Source organism: Peromyscus eremicus, chromosome 19, assembly GCF_949786415.1.
Source record: "Peromyscus eremicus chromosome 19, PerEre_H2_v1, whole genome shotgun sequence".
Lineage (NCBI taxonomy): Eukaryota > Metazoa > Chordata > Mammalia > Rodentia > Cricetidae > Peromyscus > Peromyscus eremicus.
In genome coordinates this window covers 50188501-50208498 of record NC_081435.1, presented here as the reverse complement: position 1 = coordinate 50208498, position 19998 = coordinate 50188501, and the positions used below count along the sequence as shown (strand labels likewise).

Genomic DNA, 19998 nt, shown 5'->3' with positions numbered 1-19998 from the left:
TATATGCAGACATACACACACAGACACATATACACACAGTTTTGGGTCACTTGGGGGTGATAATGCTACTCCTGAAAGCCATAGACTAGCTAACAAAATACCTCAGCACTAAGTTTAAAACTTCTCTTTGAGTTGTTGATCAAGAGAGTCCAAAAGACTTGCAAATCTAGGCTGTTACCATTGTCCCTGGTTGCCTTCCAGAACTTGAAGGTAAGGTCTTATAGACAAAGACACCGCATACTTCAGACAAAGGGTGTGGAGGAACGGAGCTGGAACTGACTTGTAAACTCCTCCCTGAGGACTAACTCTCACAATATCTGAAGGTGCTATGGAAGCCGCCATGAGACAAAAGGAATGAACAGTCTCACCACAGTGTAAAGCCTATGAACCACAACAATAGCCACCATAGTAAGATATTCTCAAGGGTGCAACCACAACACTTAATATCTTAAAGTTAAATGACAGCCATTTAGTTAGACTTGCGGCCTCTCAATAGGAAGAAATTCATTCCTAGCCCTGCAAACCTTGCCAACACCCGTGGCTGGTGTGTGGTCATATACTGTCAAGGAGATCTGCAGCTGCTTTCCCAAACAAGTAAAATTACCAACTGCATTCTTAATACCTATCTTTATATCCACAGGTAAGTGTAGCTCCAATCTCTCATCAAAGAAGCTACTTTTTGCATCAGCTGGAGACCATCACAGGAAACCATAACTGGTTAAAATGAAGAAAATAAGTAACAATGGGATGTCCAACTCCAATTGATACATCTACAATGCAGCTCCTACATCCAAGGCTCCAAAAATATCATAGAAGTGGGCACAGGAAGAATGTAAGAGCCAGAGGATCAGGCCAGCTGCTGTAAGATTGTGTCTTCTTACATGACAGGGAAGCTGTACCCATGAAATCTAAACAACATGGTTACCTAAATATGACCTAGATAATGACAACACTAGTTCATGTTTCAACATAGATGGTAGAAATTTCACAAGACCCCACTCCTCAACAAAGAGCTTTAGGTAATTTCGGCTGCTAAGAGAGGAAAATTCAGTTTTCTCCAGGGGCAAATCCCCTGATAGGTTAGCCAGTCCCAAATGGTCAAACCATATATAAGCAGTACTAAATATACTCAGCAGATAGTACTTTGTGTGCGTGTGTGTGTGTGTGTGTGTGTGTGTGTATGTGTGTATGTGTGTGTGTGTGTGTGTGTGTGTGTGTGTGTGATACATAACAATAATAATTTAAAGAGAAGAGGTCATAAATCTGAGAGGGACTTGTGATAGAGACGTGAAGAGTTTGAGAGGGGAAAGGAAAGAATGGAAATGATGTAAATATAGTACGCATACATCAAATTCTCAAAAATATAAATGTTATGATAATAATTAAGTTTTCTTCTATATAAAGGTACACAGTGAGCAATGACAATAAACTACCAGATAACAGAGACAGGTGGAAAGAAAAGACTATATTTTAGTACCTTTAACGGCAATTTTTCCTGCCCTTTGAACAAGTAGCCCAATATGTTCCTTTTGTATTTAGCTATAAATTACACTGATCTGAAGAAGATTAAGGGAGATGAGCAAGGGCATCCACATCCATCCTCAATTTAACACAGATTAAATTGCTTCGGCTCAATCCAATGAGTAAACGTTGACTTCAATTGTAACCTCCAAAGTTCAAGGTAAGACCATAAAAATGTCATTTAAATGTCAAACAACCTTCCAACATTACTAAAAAATCTCTCAGGATCCCAAAGAAACCAAATCTAAATTATTTGTTCATCTGTGGGGTTTGGGGTAAAATTTTCCAATTTAAATTGTGAAAAGCTTTATTTTTCTTAAAAAAAAAGGAATTCAAGGAATCTTGGTGGGTTGAAGTCAAATGTTGTTAAGTAGATTCATGATGAAAAAAAAAACAATGATTTTAGTAGCCACGTGTGTGTGTGTGTGTGTGTGTGTGTGTGAAAAATTCATTCTAGCACATAATCCATCTACACCTTAGAATAATTCATTTATCCAGCAAACATACTGAGAAGTGTCTAAATCCGAGGGAAACCTTAGGAAATTAAAGAGACAGTTACCTGTCTTCTTGTATTGACAGTCCAGTGTGGGGAAGGACAGCAAACTAGCAGAAAACACAATGTACATTCTTATAATTGTTTATAAAAGAAAGAAAAAGGGGCAAAACTTCAAGGAATCAATTTCTTCTGCTTTGTGTAGAGGAAAGATGGGGTCCTCATTCTCTTTGTACCTCCATTTTTACTTTCTTTCTGGCCTCGTGTTTTCCTCTTTTGATACCCTACAAACTTGCATATACTAACCCCATGCTTAGAAACGTAAAGGATTGATATGCATTATACACAACTGGTTTATTGAAGATTGAGCTCTGGCTGGTATCATAAGTTGTTAAGGCTGAGAGAAAGGTATACTGTGTCTCCTTCAAGAAAAAACACTTGTCTGTCTCTAAAATTGTGTTATCTAACAGAGCTTTTCTGCTCTTAGAAACAGTCTACCATTGCGTTGTTCAGTGCAGAAACCACTCATGTGGCTAAACTGGGGCCACTGCCACCAGCAAAATAAGCTGTTTTCTTTCATTTTATGTATATTAAAATGTTAATAGTCACACGTGGCACATATTTACACCATTGTACAATATATTTGTAAAGGTAGATAGACAATGGAAACCTGTCTATCAGGAGTGTTGAGGCTAGATTATGGAGAATAAGAGTGAAGAATCAAGCTAGTTAGCAATTCTTTGGAAAAGTTTCTTCACCTTTCTAGGAACTGAGAACCAAGTTAGTATGCTAGGTTTAAGTACCTGGAGCTGGGAATCCAAGAAAGATATCTAAGCTTGATGGGACAGGCGTCTCATCTCTAAATCTAAACTGTAGACAGTTACATTTGTGTTGCCTAACTCTGCCTACTCTTAGAGCTATATATCCCATGTAGACATGCATTATATTAGCAGAATATAATTACCAATGTGACTTGTCTCTACCACCTGTTACCTAGTTACTGTAGTCACAAGGCAAAGGTATGTGATCATATCATGTCTCTCAAGTACAGAGATGTCTGGCCTGAAGCATGACTATACCAAGGCAAATTTTCAAAAATAGTTTTCTAATACATTTTGTTAGTCAAACTACAATTAATATTTACCCTTCTAGAGACTTTATTAGAACCCAAGAACTGAAATACAAGCAATGATATCAAGCACTGGGTATCCCAATCAATGCAAATTAATTATAAACTCATGGATCTTACAGTTTATAATGCAGAAAATTTGTCTTGGTAGAAACATCATTTTATTGGTCTGACCCTGATTTGCTGAGTATGGCCCAGGTATCTGTTTTACTAAGCTATTAGATGATTCTAGTACACGTAAACTGATGATCATAATTGGCTCTTCTTTTAAAGATATGTAAGTCTGACCTCCAATACAGCAGTTCTTCCTGAGTCACATAAAGCATCTGAATTTAGTAATAGGAAGCTGAGGCCATCATGGAGCTAGGGAAGACCCTAGGAATGTGGCTGGAAGCAGGAAAACATAGAACTAAGAATTCTATTTTGTTCTCTTAGATTTAAGATTTTAAAGGATGTCTATATGGGGTTATCCAGCAAGCAAATTTTATCTTCCAGTCTAGAGCTCAGAAGAAGTTATGGCTAAAGATAAAAGAAGAAAGTAGGTGGTATGAAGATGGCAATGAAATTCATGGAAGGGGCAACCCCATGAGTATTAAGAATAACTTCCTGAGAATGACTGAGGCCAGAGAGAAAATGATGAGGATGTGGGGAAATTAATGGTGTGCTAGGAATTGGGAAGTAAATCAGGAAATTATAATGTTTAAAAAAATGAATGTGGGAAGTATTTGAAGAAAGAAGCTGAAATGATTATAAGAGATCAAGCAATGTTGTTTTCAAAACTTGAGACTTCTATTATTTTGTTAACTAAGGTCAAAAAAACAAAGCTGAAGATGGGAAGCTGCATTTAAAAATTATATAATGGTTAGTATCCAAAACATGACTAATGTTCAGGTATCAATAAGAAAAACACATGTACTTTAATGGCAGGACATAGAAACATCAGTCTCAAACTGACTAGGATACATTCCCTACTGGCTAGCTTTAATAGTGTCAGAAGATACTGAGAAGGTTGCCAGGGGAGAAAAGACATAAATGGTTTAATTCAATTGGTCTCTGCATGCTAAAATACTGACCTGCCAGGTAAGATGTGCCCTCTGGTTTAATAGTGGCAAAACCATTTACAGGGTAACCAACTGATCCCTGATTGTATTTGAGGCCAGCTCTACAGGAGAGAATATATTCCTGGTACTATAAATATAGTAAAAAAAAACCATGGCTAGGGATCTCATAAGCCTCAAGGGTTAACATACTATTTTTGTTTATTTTTTTGTTTCTTAAATGGCCACATTTTCAAACTGTCTTCTAATAGTTATGCTTATATCCATAGATCTGTGATGCTCTCAATATTAGCAAAAGAAATTTTTTATTTCGGTGGGTCGTGGTTAATGCAGACTTAGAACTACCCAAAATACTGAGAATAAGCTACTAGGAGTGCTAGCTATAGATGGGACATTGTTATCAACTCTCCTGCTCTAAAGTTCAGGGTATATCACGGAAGAGGAGGCAGAAAGAATGCAAGGGTTGGGAGATGGTGGAGAGTGCTCTGAAACGCTGTCTTCTGCATAGGATATGATGTGGCCATTGCACTCATGACGTCACTGAAGTATGCTTGCCTGCATAAGACCTACACAAGATGGAGCCAGGAGGCTAAAGTAGAAGGAAAAGGAGGGACAAGGCACAAGTAAAATTAAGTTTGTTTGATAAAGCTTCAAGGAATCCTATTATTTCATATTTATCTAAATTTATACATTATATATTATATATATATATATATATATATATATATATATATAGAGAGAGAGAGAGAGAGAGAGAGAGGAAGTTAAGCTACTGACAATGCTCCCCATGAGAACTATAGACTAACAAAAAACCCAGTACCAGCAAAAAGAACCCTCCCTTTGAGTGGTTGCCACAGAAATAAGTACCAGAAATGGTTGGCCAGGGTGGTCCAAGCGACTCCCACAACAGTATAGATGGTCAATGCAGCCCCTGGTTGCCTCTCAGGCGTTGAGGTGAGTCCCAGTTGTTAAAGACACCATACACTTAGGACACAGGACTCAGCTGATTGGAGCTGGCTCTGACCTGAAAGTTTCTTTCCTGCGGTCTAGCTTCCATGATTCCACAAAATACTATGGAATCTGCCAAGGGAAAGAAGTAATCAAACAGTTCTACCAGCTGTGACACCTATGAACCATGGCAATTACCAGCATGGAAGGATGTGCAGAAGGTTCCATAAGTGGCACTCACATGTGGATGACAACCAACAGTTGTCTAATTGGACTTAAGGCCCACTGAACAGGATAGCAATCATGTCTGATACTGGAAACCTAGTCAGCTTCTTCAAGCTAATGAGGTCACAAATCTTAGAAAAGAATCTACTGCCGTGACTTCCTAAACCAGCATGGTTCCTTAACACATTCTAAATCTTATCCTTACAACCACAGATAAGTGTCACTATCATCTCTCATCAAGGAAGCATCTCTTTACAGTGAATGTGGACCATCACAGAAAACCACAACTGGACACAATGAAAGGATCATTGTGTGGAAGACAGCTCTTGTGTCTATGTCTCAGGGAACATCATTAATGTTGGGTGGAAAGATTGTAAGAACCAGAAGTTAATTGTGAAACAGTTTCTCCTAGATGTGGCTGCATGAACAAAACCAGAACAGTAGCGACATTAATGGACATGATAATGTGGAATGAGGAAGAATTCGTGGGATCTCACCCTTAGACAGAGAACTACAGGCAACTAATGACTTATGGGAAAAGGAGACTGAGCCTCTCCCAGGGATGAGCCTCCTTATTGGTTGTTCAATGCAGAGTACTCAGCATTGAAACAATATATGCACCACCAACAAAAATGGACTCAGTAGGATATATATGTATATATGTATATATATATACATATATATGTATAAATATGTATATATGTACACAGACATGTAACAATAATAATCAATGAAAAAGAGGCTTGACATGGGGAGATGAGAAGAATTTTGGGGAGGGGCTAGAGGAAGGAAAGGGAGGGGGAAAGTGCTGTAATCCTCTGTCAATGAAAGTAACTCTCCCTAGCTGAGGAGTGGAGGCTTTATTGGATCTGCTATTGGCAGATGGCTGCTGGGGAAAGGAGAGTTACTTTTCTTTGGGGATGTAGGCACTCGCAGGTTTCCCATGCTCCCGTGGGTGACCCCACACCTATGAGCACATAGGCAGAACTAACTGATCTCACTGGGTCAAAAATAAATAAATAAAACCAAAATGTTTAAAATGGAGGACATGATGTTGGGAGAGAGATGTGTGGGGGGAGTTACATGCAGGTGTGAAGGTTGGATTTGATCAAGACACATGTTGCAGTCAACAAAGCTGAAAGGAGTTGGAGATCTGAAGAGCACTTTTGACATCAGGCATGGATCTGTAGAATTTGGAGTTTGCCCTGCTGGTTTTCAGTCTTGCTTTGGTTCAGTATTTCCCAACTATGTTCCCTTTTCCTCCCTTTGGGATGGTAATGTATAACCTGTGCTATTATATGTTGGAAGTATATGATCTGCTTTTTTATTTTGATTTTACAGGGTATTACAGTTAAGACATTGTATGAGTCTCAGAAGAGACTTTGAACTTTGGACTTTTATACAGTGTTGAGACTATGATAGACTGTGAGAACTTTTGGAGTTAGATTGAATGTATTCTTGTATTATGATGTGGCTATAAGCCTATATGGGCCAGGGGGTGTGAGGTGGTTTGAACAGGAATGACCCTCATAGGTTTATATATTTGAATACTTAGTCATTACGGAAAGGTGCTACTTGACAGGGATTAGGAGGTGTGGACTTGTTGGAGTGGGTGTGGCTTTGTTGGAGGAAGTGTGTCACTGGGGGTGGGCTTTGGAGTTTCAGGAGCCTGTGCCAGGCCTGGTGGCTCTTTCTCTTCCGGATATAGAACTCTCAGTAGCTTCTCCAGCACCATGTCTGCCTGCATGCTGCCATACTTCCTGATATGCTGATAATGGACTAAACTTCTGAAATTGTAAGCAAGCCCCAATTAAATAATGTTTTCTTTTTATAAGAGTTGCCATGGACATGGTGTCTCTTAATAGAACACTGACTAAGACATGGTATACATATATAAAATTTTCAAAGATTAAATAAAAATGTTATAAAAAAGAAAAAATACGTAGAACTTGTCACCAAAAGAACCAAACTTAGAGTGATGTATGCTTCATATATATGGTTGATATAAACATAAATATAAATAATTAGGAACTAAAGAACTCTACATCATACAACAGATACTTGCTCAACCATGTTCATAATGCTGCTCTATTCATAATAGCCAGAAACTGAAAACAGTCTAGATGTCCATCAATGGAAAAATGGATAAAGAAAATGTAGTACATTCACACAGTGAAATATTACTCAGCTGTTAAAAAATAAAATCATGAATTTCATAGGTAAATGATGGAGATAGAAAATAAATCAACCTGAGTGAGATAACCCAGACCCAGGAAGATAAATATGGTTGGTCATATGTGGGTGTTAGCTGTTAAGTCTTTGGTAAACAGATTAAAATCCATATAGCCACAGAGGTTAGGTATAGAATAAGGGACTAGGTAGGGAGGGATGGGTCTCACATGGAAGAGAAAATAGAATAGATCGCAATGGATGGATGAGGAGGGAAGAGAAAGAAGGATCAAATGAGGAGGGGGAGAAGAGGAGATAAAGGAGGGACAGATAAAAATTAAGGATCATTTAAGGGGTCATATGGAAACACAATTCAGTAGAAGCTTCTCAAATATACATACATATAAGAAAGAGATATAAATGGAATCACCGAATAACAGAGCCCTGACTAGACATCTCTCATTACCAAAACCTCCAATTCTGGGAATGGGTTACATCTTATTGAATTGTTGACCAAGAGGGCCCCATTGACACCCTACAAAACCGAGGCTATTGCCAAGGCTATTGTTTGCTTTCTACAAACTGAGGGCAAGGCCCTATTGCTGAAGACAACACCTGCATAACTCATTGAGCATGGAGAAATTGAGCTGGTGCCTACTAGAGCCTTTACCCTACTGTATAGTGTTCACGGTACCAGAAGGTACTTTGCACATTACCAGGGGAGAAAGGTAAAGAACTCAGCTATAAACCTTTCCATCTACAAAGATGACTTGCCTGCAAGATATGCTGGTGTGATACTGGCACAGTCTTGTGGGACTAACCAAGCAATATCTGATTGGATTTAAGGCCCACCCCTTGAGGTGGAAATCATACCTGACACTGCTCAGATGGCCAAGAACCTGAAACCAGATAGGCCAGGGACCTGGGAGAAAACCAAATACTACTGTTCAGCTGAGGGAACATAGCAGTAAAATAACTCTTAGCGCTGGGTGGTGGTGGCGCATGCCTTTAATCCCAGCACTTGGGAGGCAGAGTCAGGGGATCTCTGTGAGTTCGAGGCCAGCCTGGTCTACAGAGCAAGATCCAGAACAGGCACCAAAACTACACAGACAAACCCTGTCTCAAACAACAGCAACAAACCATTCTGCTCTACTCATAGGTCAGGGTCTTGCTCAGCCATCATCAGAGAAGCTCCTTCCTGTAGTAGATGGGAACAAAAGCAGACCCACAATGGAACAAAGTTCAGAGAGTAAGAGACCTGGGAATGCTCCTTCCTAAATGGGATGTCTCCATCAAATCCCTCTCCTCAAAGCTCAGGGAATCCTGCAGAAGAGGAGGTAGAAAGACTGTAAGAGCCAGTGGGGATAGATGACACCAAGGAATCAAAGTCTTCCAGACACAACAGGACTAACATGCATGTGAACTCACAGAGACTGTGGCAGCATGCACAGGGCCTACCTGTGTCTAAGTCAGATGGGGTCTCAGTGCTGAGAGGGGAATCAGACACAAGACCCCATCCCTAACCCAGAAGCTATCTCTAGTTGATAACTGCTCACAAATGAAAAGTTAGTTTTCCATGGGATTTCCGTGTATGGGAATGTGTGTCTGTGTCTATATGTGTTCCTTGTCTTTGAATCTTTTCCTCCCAGATGTTTGCTTCATCCTATTTCAGTTTGTTTGTTTTAATTTTATCTTATTTATTATTATTATTTTTAAGATGTCTGTTTGTATTCTAGAGAGAGAGAGAGAGAGAGAGAGAGAGAGAGAGAGAGAGAGAGAGAGAGGAGATACGATTTGGGTGGGAGTAGGGGATGATCTGGGAGGAGTTGAGGGAAGGGAAATCATAGTCAGATTACATTGTTTAAAAAACAATCTATTTTCAGTTTTACCAAAGGAAAATAAGTGGCGTAAGTGTGTTAAGTGGAGTTATCACAGGAGAACCAGCTCCAAAGGCAGCATTTAGTTTAACAAACAGCAGCCTTCTCATAGTGTCAATTGGACTGTGGCTCTCCTCTGAAATGCTTCCTTGGAAAAGCATCATTAGGCAAACTTGATCAGATCATAGCCACAGTTTTTCCTGGATGAGGATGACCTGGCTATCCCTACATTCAAATACATTCTGTTTAACATGGTTACTATTTGTGGACATCAGAAGTTCAATTTCTCTTTTATTAACAAATACGTGATTAGATTATTTCAAGCAATAGCTATGTGATGTGATGATCAATCAAGAGAACACAAGCCCTTCTGAGTGCTTCAAGGGATAGACTATGGCTGTTTCCTGATAACACTAGTTAACCTTTAATATCTGGGTTAGGATACTCCTTAAGAGTGTTTACTCCATGCTAAGCTGCCAATGGGACATCTATATCATACCTCTTCCCCAGTGCTTCAGGATCCACTGTGAAGAGGGGACAGAAAGGTTGTACAAACCAGAGGATCAGAGTGTAACAGCATCCTCTGGACACAATCAGACTGCTGCTCTCATGAACTCACACAATTGTAGTTGCTTACACAAGATTAGTAGTTAGTGTCCAGCTTCCAGGTGGGAAGGATTCACTAGTGCCCACCTTTTGCTGAGGAGCCATCAACAGTTGATGGATTCTAGGGGGAAGGAATGGCAGTTTTCCTTAAGGGTATGGTCCTGATAGGTGAAAGACATTCCAGTAGATGGCCCTGCATGCAACAGTATATGAGCAGCACACTGTATCAGTAAATTGTTAAGAAAAAAAAGAGGACACAAAATTGGAAGGATATGAGGGCTACCAGAGGGTTCTTGAAGGCAGTGCAAGAAGAATTGGGGGTGACCAAGACAAAATACATGTGTGAGATGATTAAAGAATTAGTAAGAATACTACATAGCATCATTTTGTATATTAAAATATATTTGATTGAAGCTTTTACTTCAGTGATCATATGTAGCTAATGGATACCATGCCACTCAATGAGAACTTCATTTATATTCCTCTTGTTTAGCATGAGTAAGGAGAGACTCAGAAAAGTTATCTATATAGTTCCTAAGAGGCAAAATCAAGACTAAAATTTAGACTTTGTGATTACTAAAACAATGCTGTCTGTATGGTGTCCAGTGGTATTTCTATGTGTCTATGTGCATCCTTAAAATGGTGATTAATTACATTTTAAAATAAGTAGTACTTTTTAAAAGTACTAATTTAAAAAAAGGTTCAACATGATAAGTCATCTGGGAAATGCAAGTTAAATGGGTGATTTTAATTAACCAAATGACAATATTTGGTGTTGGTGAGTGAGATACTCTTTTCACATACATTGAAAAGAATGATAATTATAATACAGTGTTGTAGGAAATCCATTTTATGGCAAACATGCTACTAAAACATTTCAGCTTTGGTGCTATCTGAAATGCTAGTATATACGTAAAGAAATATGTTCAGGGGCACTAAAATAGTGTAGTGAAATCCTAGAAACACCTACAGGTCTAGGAGTAGAAAATAAATGATAATTACCAAAAAACAATGAATGAGTTGAATGAGTTCTGTCTACACATTCTCCAGTGGAATTATGTCCAAACACACTATTGTTAAGGAATAAAACATAAGATACAGAAAACAGAAAAGTGCATATATAATAGTGCCATTTATATAAAATGATGGAGGAAAGTTATGACTTCATACAGTTTTTAAGAACATGTGTAAAGATACTGGAAGAAAGTTAGTTGGAGATGGGGTGGCCAATAAAAGCTGACTTCTTTTTTGTGATTTTAGTTTCATATTTGTTGAATTTGTCTCCATTCACTGACATTCTACGTGTGAGATCTTTAAGGCAACGCTTATTGTTGAACATTACATTTAAGTTAAAACACTTGATCTGAAGAACTGATTTTATTTATACAGTCATCAACAGCTTAAATTCCTATGTGCCTTAGACATTGGGTTCTTGGTATAAAGCAGTGAACCAAACAGGTAGATTCTTGCACCTGCTAGACTTTCCCTACAGCAGATGCAGTTTAGAAATAAACGTGTTTTCTCTGTATAGACCACTCTGACTTTCTCTCTTTTCCTTCCTTTTTTCTTCCTTCCTTCCTTCCTTCCTGCCTCTCTCTCTCTCTCTCTCTCTCTCTCTCTCTCTCTCTCTCTCTCTCTCTCTCTCCTCTTCTTTTCTTTTTTTTTTTTTTTTGGGGGGGAGGGTTTTCAAGACAGGGTTTTGCTGTGTAGCTTTGGCCGTCCTGGAACTTGCTCTGTAGACCAGACTGACCTCAAACCCATAGAGATCCGCCTGCCTCTGCCTCTGCCTCACAAGTGCTGGGATTAAAGGTGTGCACCACCACCATGTGGCCCACTCTGACTTTTATACTATTCTCTTCCCCACAACTCTGATCAACCTCCTGCTCTTCCTGACTCCATGAAGAAGTGTAGGAAGGACTGTACAGAGCGTACATTCATAGCCCTCTACACCAGTCTCTGCTTCACAACCATACACAGGTGACCAAAGGATCAGGGACAAACAGAATAATGTCAGCAAAACAGACCTTCTTCAGCTGTCCCAGAAGTGTCTAAATCTTTTCTGTGACAGTACCTAAGGTAGAAAGCCACCAACTTCAGAAATGACCGACTTAACAAATGTGTTGCTTAAAGCATATACTGTTGTAAGTTGCCAACAGCCTATACACTTAGACAACTGCCAGCTTAAATAGCTGAAGCTCAGAGCACCCCATACACGTTCTGCACACGATCTGTAGTTGGAATTTTTCCCGTGGCGCTCCCGCTATAATAATGAAGAGAATGTCAGGCTGTCAGAATGTCCTTTGAGGCTCTTCCACCAGCCGCAACCTGAACACTGTGTTAGGGCTTCCACAGCAAGACTGCCCACACTGGTGCCTGTAGACTGAATTCACGCTTCCAGGCAGCCTCTGAGAACCATTGTTTATAGTTCATAGCAGTTAAAGTCCACTCCTAGTCTCTCAAGCCTACAAATGGAAACCCCTCAAGGCTCAGCTGTTAGAACAACTTCATACTGTCATCATCAGGAAAGACAAATGCCTAACTCAAAGAAGGAAGTATTCTTCAAAAGTCCTGATGTATCTCAGAGCAAAGAACAACACGTTATTGATGATCTTTGCCACAGGGTGATGGTTCTCCACCTGTAACTTCTCACAGTTGAGAACAATTCAAGCTCACACCTAAAGGCTCTCTGTGTGTGAAACAATGCATCATGGCACTAAAATCCAGTGTCACCCCCACCTCCACCAGCCTGTGTGACCTAAGTCCCTATTTTCTACTTTTTTTCCTATGCTCTATGTGCCTGGAATGGCTTCACTGGTCTTTCTTCCTTATCTCAACTTCTTATAAATTGCTGTTCTGTGAAGTCTTCCCTGAGTTCCAAATCAGTGTCCTTTCTACTCACATCACTAATGGAGATCCCCATACTCTACTATATAATTTGTTACATAGCATCACTATCGCACACTTATTATTCAATTTATTTTAGCTTTATCATCTCATTTAGGTTGCCAGGCAACACATGATTACTACAGTTTAATGAATATTAATACAATTACTAATACTATGAGCATACTATGTGTAAAGCTCTATAAATACATTATCTCTTATTGTCACAAAACCTTATTAGAATATTAGTAGTGTTACTGACATTTTTATGGTTGATGAAAGTAAATGCAAGAAAGATAACAAAGACAGTTTAACTGGGGGAGTTAAAATCAAGTCCTTTCTACTTTAAGGACCATGCTTTTAGCTGCTACCCTATAAAATATTGCCTGTGAATAGTAGTGGACAGCTCTCTCTCTAAGTGCTTGCTGAACTCAAGCTCTGTACTATGAGTGCCACATACATGAAGCTCATTTGATGCTCCCCTAAACTCTGGGACCTACGTATTATGGTTATAATACCAATTTTTTAAAAGTGCAATTAAGGCTTAGAACTGTTAGTGATCTCCCCAAGGTCAAAGGACTGTGGATAAAAATGCAAGCAAATCTCCCTGCAGAGCCTGAGTCCTAACCCACTCATTGATTCCCTGGCTAGATGGCAGAGTGGACCTGAATCTTTGAAAACACTATATACATTTTTAAGAATAACTCCCTAGAACAAAACTAAATCACAACCTCTTCTGAGCAATGCAAACCAACCAAACTGATCCCCATCACCCGTACTCACCTTAGCACATGTGTGGATCCATTAATGGTTGTGGTTGAACATGGGACAGTCTGGCCCAGAATGGAGGGTCTTCTGTAGCGTTCATCATCACAGCAGAGGATGACGAGGAAGGCACGTCTAAAAGACTTATTTAAGAAGGCATAGAGAAAAGGGTTCAACCCTGAATTGATATAGCCAAGCCAGAGGAAAGCAGTCCACACCTGCTCAGGGACAGTGTAGTCTATGAAAGGGTCCACAACATTGGTGACAAAGAAGGGAGCCCAGCAGAAACAGAAGCAGCCCATGATGATGCATAAAGTCTTGGCTGCCTTGGTCTCTGTCCGCATGCGATGTGTGCTGTGCTGGTCAGCTGGCTGGGGTCTGCTTTCAGGGGTGGTTCCTGCTCGTTGTAACATCTGGATCTGCTGGGCATGCTCCTTCGCAGTGACATAGATGCGGTAATAGGCCAGCACCATGAGGAGAAACGGGATGTAGAAGGCCACCACGGAGCAGGTGATGGCGTAGGGCTTGTTGACCATGAAGACACAGAATGTAGAGTTAGAGTTGTGGTTGAGTTCCCTTTTCTTTATCTGAGAGTGGGAGGGAGAGAAAAAAAATGAGGGTAGGAAGGTGAATGAGGAGAAAACGTGAAGAAAATGGAGAAAGTGAAAAAAAACACGGGAAAAGAAATAATGGGAAAAGACAAGAGGAAGAAGAAGATAAAAGAACAATGCAAGAGTGAAAGAAGGGGAAAGAGAAAAGAAAAAATAAGGTTTAACATCAAAATTTTATTTTTCTTACAAATCTATAGCACATAGGACTTTCATGGTAGAAAAAGAACGGGTCCCGAGTTCAATGAGCTTGTCTGTGTGAGGTCTCGGGAAAAAGAGGAAGGTATAATCAGTCATCATTCTCAATTCCATCTACCCATTCTTTCTTCCTTGTCTGACTGTGTATAACGTATGAATATCCCTTAATAGTATGTCTTAGATCACTACCACCATTCTCCTCTGTCTCAGGTAGGAAGTGAGTCATCCCTTTGTCCAGCATGTCTACATTATATATGTCACACAATCATTAACTACTTAATAGCTTTCTCAGTCATTAGAATGACTATTGAGGTACTTGTATTCAAGTAGCCCTTATTTTACTTAATAATGACCCAAAGCACAAGATTGGTGCAATTTTATGGCAGAATGTAGTTGTAATTGCTCTACTTTATTGTAACTGTTGTTATTGATCTCTTTCAGTGCCTGATTTATAAGTAGTATATGTAGTATTTCCTGAAACTACTACATATACTACTATTAGTACTACTACTACTTACTACTACTACTACTATTACTACTACTATCACTTCCACCACCACCACTACTACTACTATACACACACATACAATATTTTCCCTCTACACACACGTATGGTAAAGTTCAACTTGAAATAAAAGACATTATACAAAATATTAAATGTGTATGGTGAATGAATTTTACAAAGTAAAAGTACATATGTAGTCATACATGTACAAATCAAAGTATAGAATATTAGTAGCATCTCTAATGCCTCACAAATTACCCTCTCAGTCATAACCATATATTTTGTTGTTACAGTCATGTGGTTCCCAATGGGCTGTATCAATGAATAGTTCTGCCACTAGGCTAGGAGCACTCCAGTTACTCTACATCCTAATCAGCACTTGTTATTGTCTATACATAGCTATACCTCATTGTGGGCTTGTTTAATGTTTATTGAAAGTGTTATCCATTTTCTTCTCTCTGTCTCTTTCTTTCTCTCTCTCTCTTTCTCTCCCTCTCCCCTCTATCTCTCTCTGTCTCTCTCCTCTTTGTCTCCTCTCTGTCTGTCTGTCCCTGTCTCACTCTCCTCTCCCTTCTCCCCCTTTCCTCTCTCTCTCTCTTTGTCTGTCCATCTGTCTGCCTGTCTGTGTGTTAGTTCTTTGAGAATTTTAAACAACGTGCTTTGAAAATATTCACCTTTCCTCCCCCAAGTCTTTCCAGATCAGCTCTCTTCCCTTTTCATCCAAGTTTATGTCTTTTTATTTTCTGTCAAGGTCAATTTGTGTTTCCCAAATATACTTGGATTGTGGACTTCCCTTGGAGCTTGGTAGACTTATCAAAGGCTACACTTTTAGGGAAAATTGATCCTTCCTCTCCCAGCATCTAATAACTGCCAACAGCATCACTGCCAGAGGCAAGACTTCATGCCTAACTCCCCAGTCAGTGCTGGGATTGGGCCTGGCTTGCATTTGCATAGATCTTATGCATGCTGTGATAACCACTGTGAATTTATACGTGCAGCTGTCCGATGTATTCAGAAGACACTATTTTGTTGTAGTCATCCAAAACATCTGACTCATATTCTTTATGCAATGATCCTTGAGTCTTTGGAGGGGGAAGTGTGGTACATATGTTCTTTTTAAGACTGGACATTTTATAGTCTCTTATTATCTGCACATTGATTAGGGATGGGTAGCTGTGTTGATGAAGGTTGAGAGATGCCTTAATCTATGTGTATAATGTCATTAGGAGATAGTTTAATGCTATATCCATTTAGCAGAATAATAGTAGTAGGTTCTTTTCCAGAGTCTATGACTTGTCCATCCATAGTCTCTTTGCCTGACAATGAGAGAAGGTATGGGTTTTATCTTGTGAAGGTGGCCATAAATTCAATCAGAAAGTGATTGGTTATTCCTACAAGATTCATGCCACTATTGCACCAGTGGGTATGTCTTTCTAACCCAGTCATTATTATAGTTTACAGAATTCACAGCTGGATATGACTAATGATTACTTTTTTCCTCTGGTACCAGTACAACCTCTGCTAGTACTGTGAAAGCTGGCCAGTAGGGAGAAGCTTCCAAGTCAGTATTGGCTTGATTTTCCATGTTTTATGACTCAAGGATGTGGTATCTTCAGCAATAGGGTCTTACTATCAAGTTCTGATGGGTAACAAGATGATTGGCAACAGCCTTTATTGTGTGAGCATCTTGGGGAAACCCACTGGCCAACAGGTCAGTCCTGAACAGTATCTTGGGCTTCCTTGTCTATATGATATAAATGTACTGAAATGTATTTCTTGGGAAAGAAAGGATGAGTTTCTACTTCTATTCCTGATTAGTGTTTTTGTTCCTCCTCTGAGACTAGATTAGAACAATGAGCTACTTCCCAGCTTCTATTAGCCCACATTCTTGCAATTGTGTCTTCAGGCTCAATCCATGCTAGTCTTCTTAGGCTCAGTAATTGTAGAGAATGGGACTGAAAAGTTTTTCTTTAAGTAATATTTGGAATAAAAATTTTGCTGAAATTTTTCCTCATGTAAAAGCATCTTTAGTTAACATTCATTAAAAACGTATTGGTTTCTTTTGCATTTTATCAGTGATTGAGAGTGTCTAGTTGCATGCAGCATGCTTTGCTCACGTTCACCAATCCACCACCTATACTCTTTCTACATTCACCACCATCTCTATTCACTCCTCCCCCCAACCCCTGCCCCCCAAAAAGAGCCTTCCAGATCAATTTGTGCTGCCTAACATATTCTTGGATTTACGGTCTTCAACTGGAGCATAGTCAACTTCCCAGGAGTTACACTCCAGAGAATCCAATCCTTCCTTTCTCAGCAGCTAACAATGGCCAATCACTCCAAGGATAGGGATGGGATTGTGTGTGCATCTTCCCACTCCATGCTGGGATTTGGTCTGGATTAGGCTTACACAGGATTATTATGGTGTAGTTTAAGTTGGCTTGGACCAGAATTTCTCATGCATCTGCTTCTCAAGTGCTATGGCTATAACGCATTTTATTCATCCTTATAGTTATGGTTGGGATAGTTGTTATCATACCCAGAAATAGCATTCTCTGTCCTCACTTATGATGGGTTTTTAAAACAGCTTTCTAGAATTTTCCCTCTTCTTTTGCTTCCTTCTTAGTTGTACCTTCCAATCCTCCATTTCTGGCTTTTTACTTCTTAGATATTTTCTCTTATATATCCTTATTTCCCCCAGATGATTATGTCTACTTGTATGGGTTTAAATAGCATCTAGCTCTGAGAATGCCTTAACGTGTAGTTTCTTTCTGATAGAGAATTCCCACAAATATCATGATTTGATATTAAGCTAATTTCTTGAGAGTTGCACTAAAACATCTAGCAGGCATTTAACACTTACACAATGTTTTCTGTAACCCACAAAACCTATCCTACCTATGGTATTTTCAACCTGGAATTTCCAGCTGAAATCAACAGTCATCCACTCCATTTTTCCAGTTGTGCTGACCAAAATCTTGATTGTATTGAACTAAGGTTTTCTTTTCACATGTCTGTTCTAACCATATAGAAGATCCTGTTCATATTAAAAATCCACCTACATTCTGAATCACAGTCGCCATTGCTTCCACTGAAACTACAGCATCATTGTCTCTTACCATGACATCACTTTAGCAGACTTCCTTAATGTTTGCTTTTTAACAGAAAAAAATGAGGAGTCTTTAAAATGTTATAAATCATACTACTAATATGCTCAGATCCTATAGTGACTCCATATCACTCACAGTTAAATTTGATGCCTTCACTGTCCCATAGAACAATGCATTATCTCCCCATTTATTTTATTTTATCATTTAAGTTCCTTTCCTGCTTTCTTACCTCCAAATTAACTTTGTAATGCCTTCAGCAGGCACATCTTGCCTCTGGACCTTTGTATCAGCTATTTTATGTCTACTGTGTGCTAATCCAAGATTCCTACAAGTATAACTCCCCCATCTCCTTAAAGTCTTTATTCAGATGTCACTTTCTCAATAGAGCCTACTCTAACTCCCTATTTAGAATTTCAATCTGCTAGCAACCCACCTTTTAAAGATTTAATATTTGGAAATTGTGTGTGTGTGGGGGGGTGCATGCACCCACGTGTGGGCACGTGCATGTGTGAACAGGTTGCCAAGGAAGCCAGAGGTGTTGGATTCCCTGGAGCTGGAGTTACAGGCAGTCGTGAGTGGTGTGGCACCTGTACACGTTCTTATTACGGAGCCATCCCTCCAGCCCCAAACTGAGGTAAAATATAGTCATTGTTGTCCATCATTCTAGCTGTCTGCTTATTTTCAGTGTAGCGCTTGCTGTTTGCGTCTCCCTGGTTGGACATCAAGTTACAAGGATTTGGCCCATTACCAGCTCTGTTCAATAATGCAGCCCCAACACCTAGATATGCAAGGGCCCCAAAACACAGAGGAAGAGAACATCTAAACTCTCAAAACTTCTCGCCACTTCAGGACACTGTCACCCTATTCCGTGTCACCCTCATCCCTTAGCAGGTCTGTTGCAGTCTTTCCTCAGTGCCTTCCCAGTTTCCTGTAGCCTTATCACTGTTTTATGAAGGCTAGCTATGATGGTTCTTCTGAACCCTCCAATTTCAAAGTAAAAAAAAAACCAACCTACTATTGTTCAAAGTAAACAAAACAAAACAAAACAAACAAGCATAATCTGTCCAAAGACTACCTCTCCAACTTCTGTGTTTCAACTGAGCCAAGAATGTCCTTAATGAGGTTCACTGGAAGAGTGATTAACATGGGGCTTGATACACAGTAAGTATAAACATTTGTTGATCATTGTTATTACTGTTATTTGAATAAGAGTATTTGTTGGAAATTGGCATTTCATTTCCCCTCTAAATGAAAAAACAAACAACAAACAAACAAAAAAGCAAAACAAAACCTAACGTTCTGAAAGAAAGAGTACGGGATTGAAGAAATTATCTACAAGTTCTCCCAGGAGAGAGTCCCTGCCACTAGTATATTTTCATCAAGAACTCCTTGTTCTGAAATGTAAGTCCTGGCCATGAGATTCATTTGAATGCAGTGTCTTATTCAAAGAGGAAGTTAAAATCGTTACGTGTAGAAAAGAAGGGGAATTCTCTCTTCTGGTCCTTTTGGGCCAGAACTCATTCTCAGCCTCTTCTTTCTGCTCCTTCCCCACATCTGGAGGACTGGCTTTACGTGACTACATGTCATCCTCCATAGCCCTGGCAATGGATCCAGACCATCCGTTTTAATTGTCAGTATACTTCTTGTATGCCAGAGTAGAACTCTTAAAGATGATTTTGACAGTGAGATGGTTAATGTTATGTGTCAATTTAACTAAGCCACAGGGTACCCAGATGTTTGGTAAAATCCTATTCTGAATATGGCAATATTTTTGGTTGAGATGAAGCTCTGAACTGGCAGATTCTCTTCCAATTCAGCACTGCATCCAACCTATTAAAGGCCTGAACAGAACAAGGAAGCTGATTGAAAGGGAGCTGCTCTATTATTGTCTTAATGAGGGCCA

General features: G+C 39.5%; 1 protein-coding gene across 1 annotated transcript in view; it reads right to left on the bottom strand.

The window, feature by feature from the left end:
- Positions 1-19998, bottom strand: part of Htr4 (5-hydroxytryptamine receptor 4) — a 56768-nt gene that overhangs the window by 17099 nt on the left and 19671 nt on the right. Inside the window, exon 5 of the mRNA XM_059246123.1 lies at positions 13693-14261. Coding sequence (XP_059102106.1) covers positions 13693-14261 — 569 coding nt within the window. The remainder of the gene's footprint in view (positions 1-13692; positions 14262-19998) is intronic.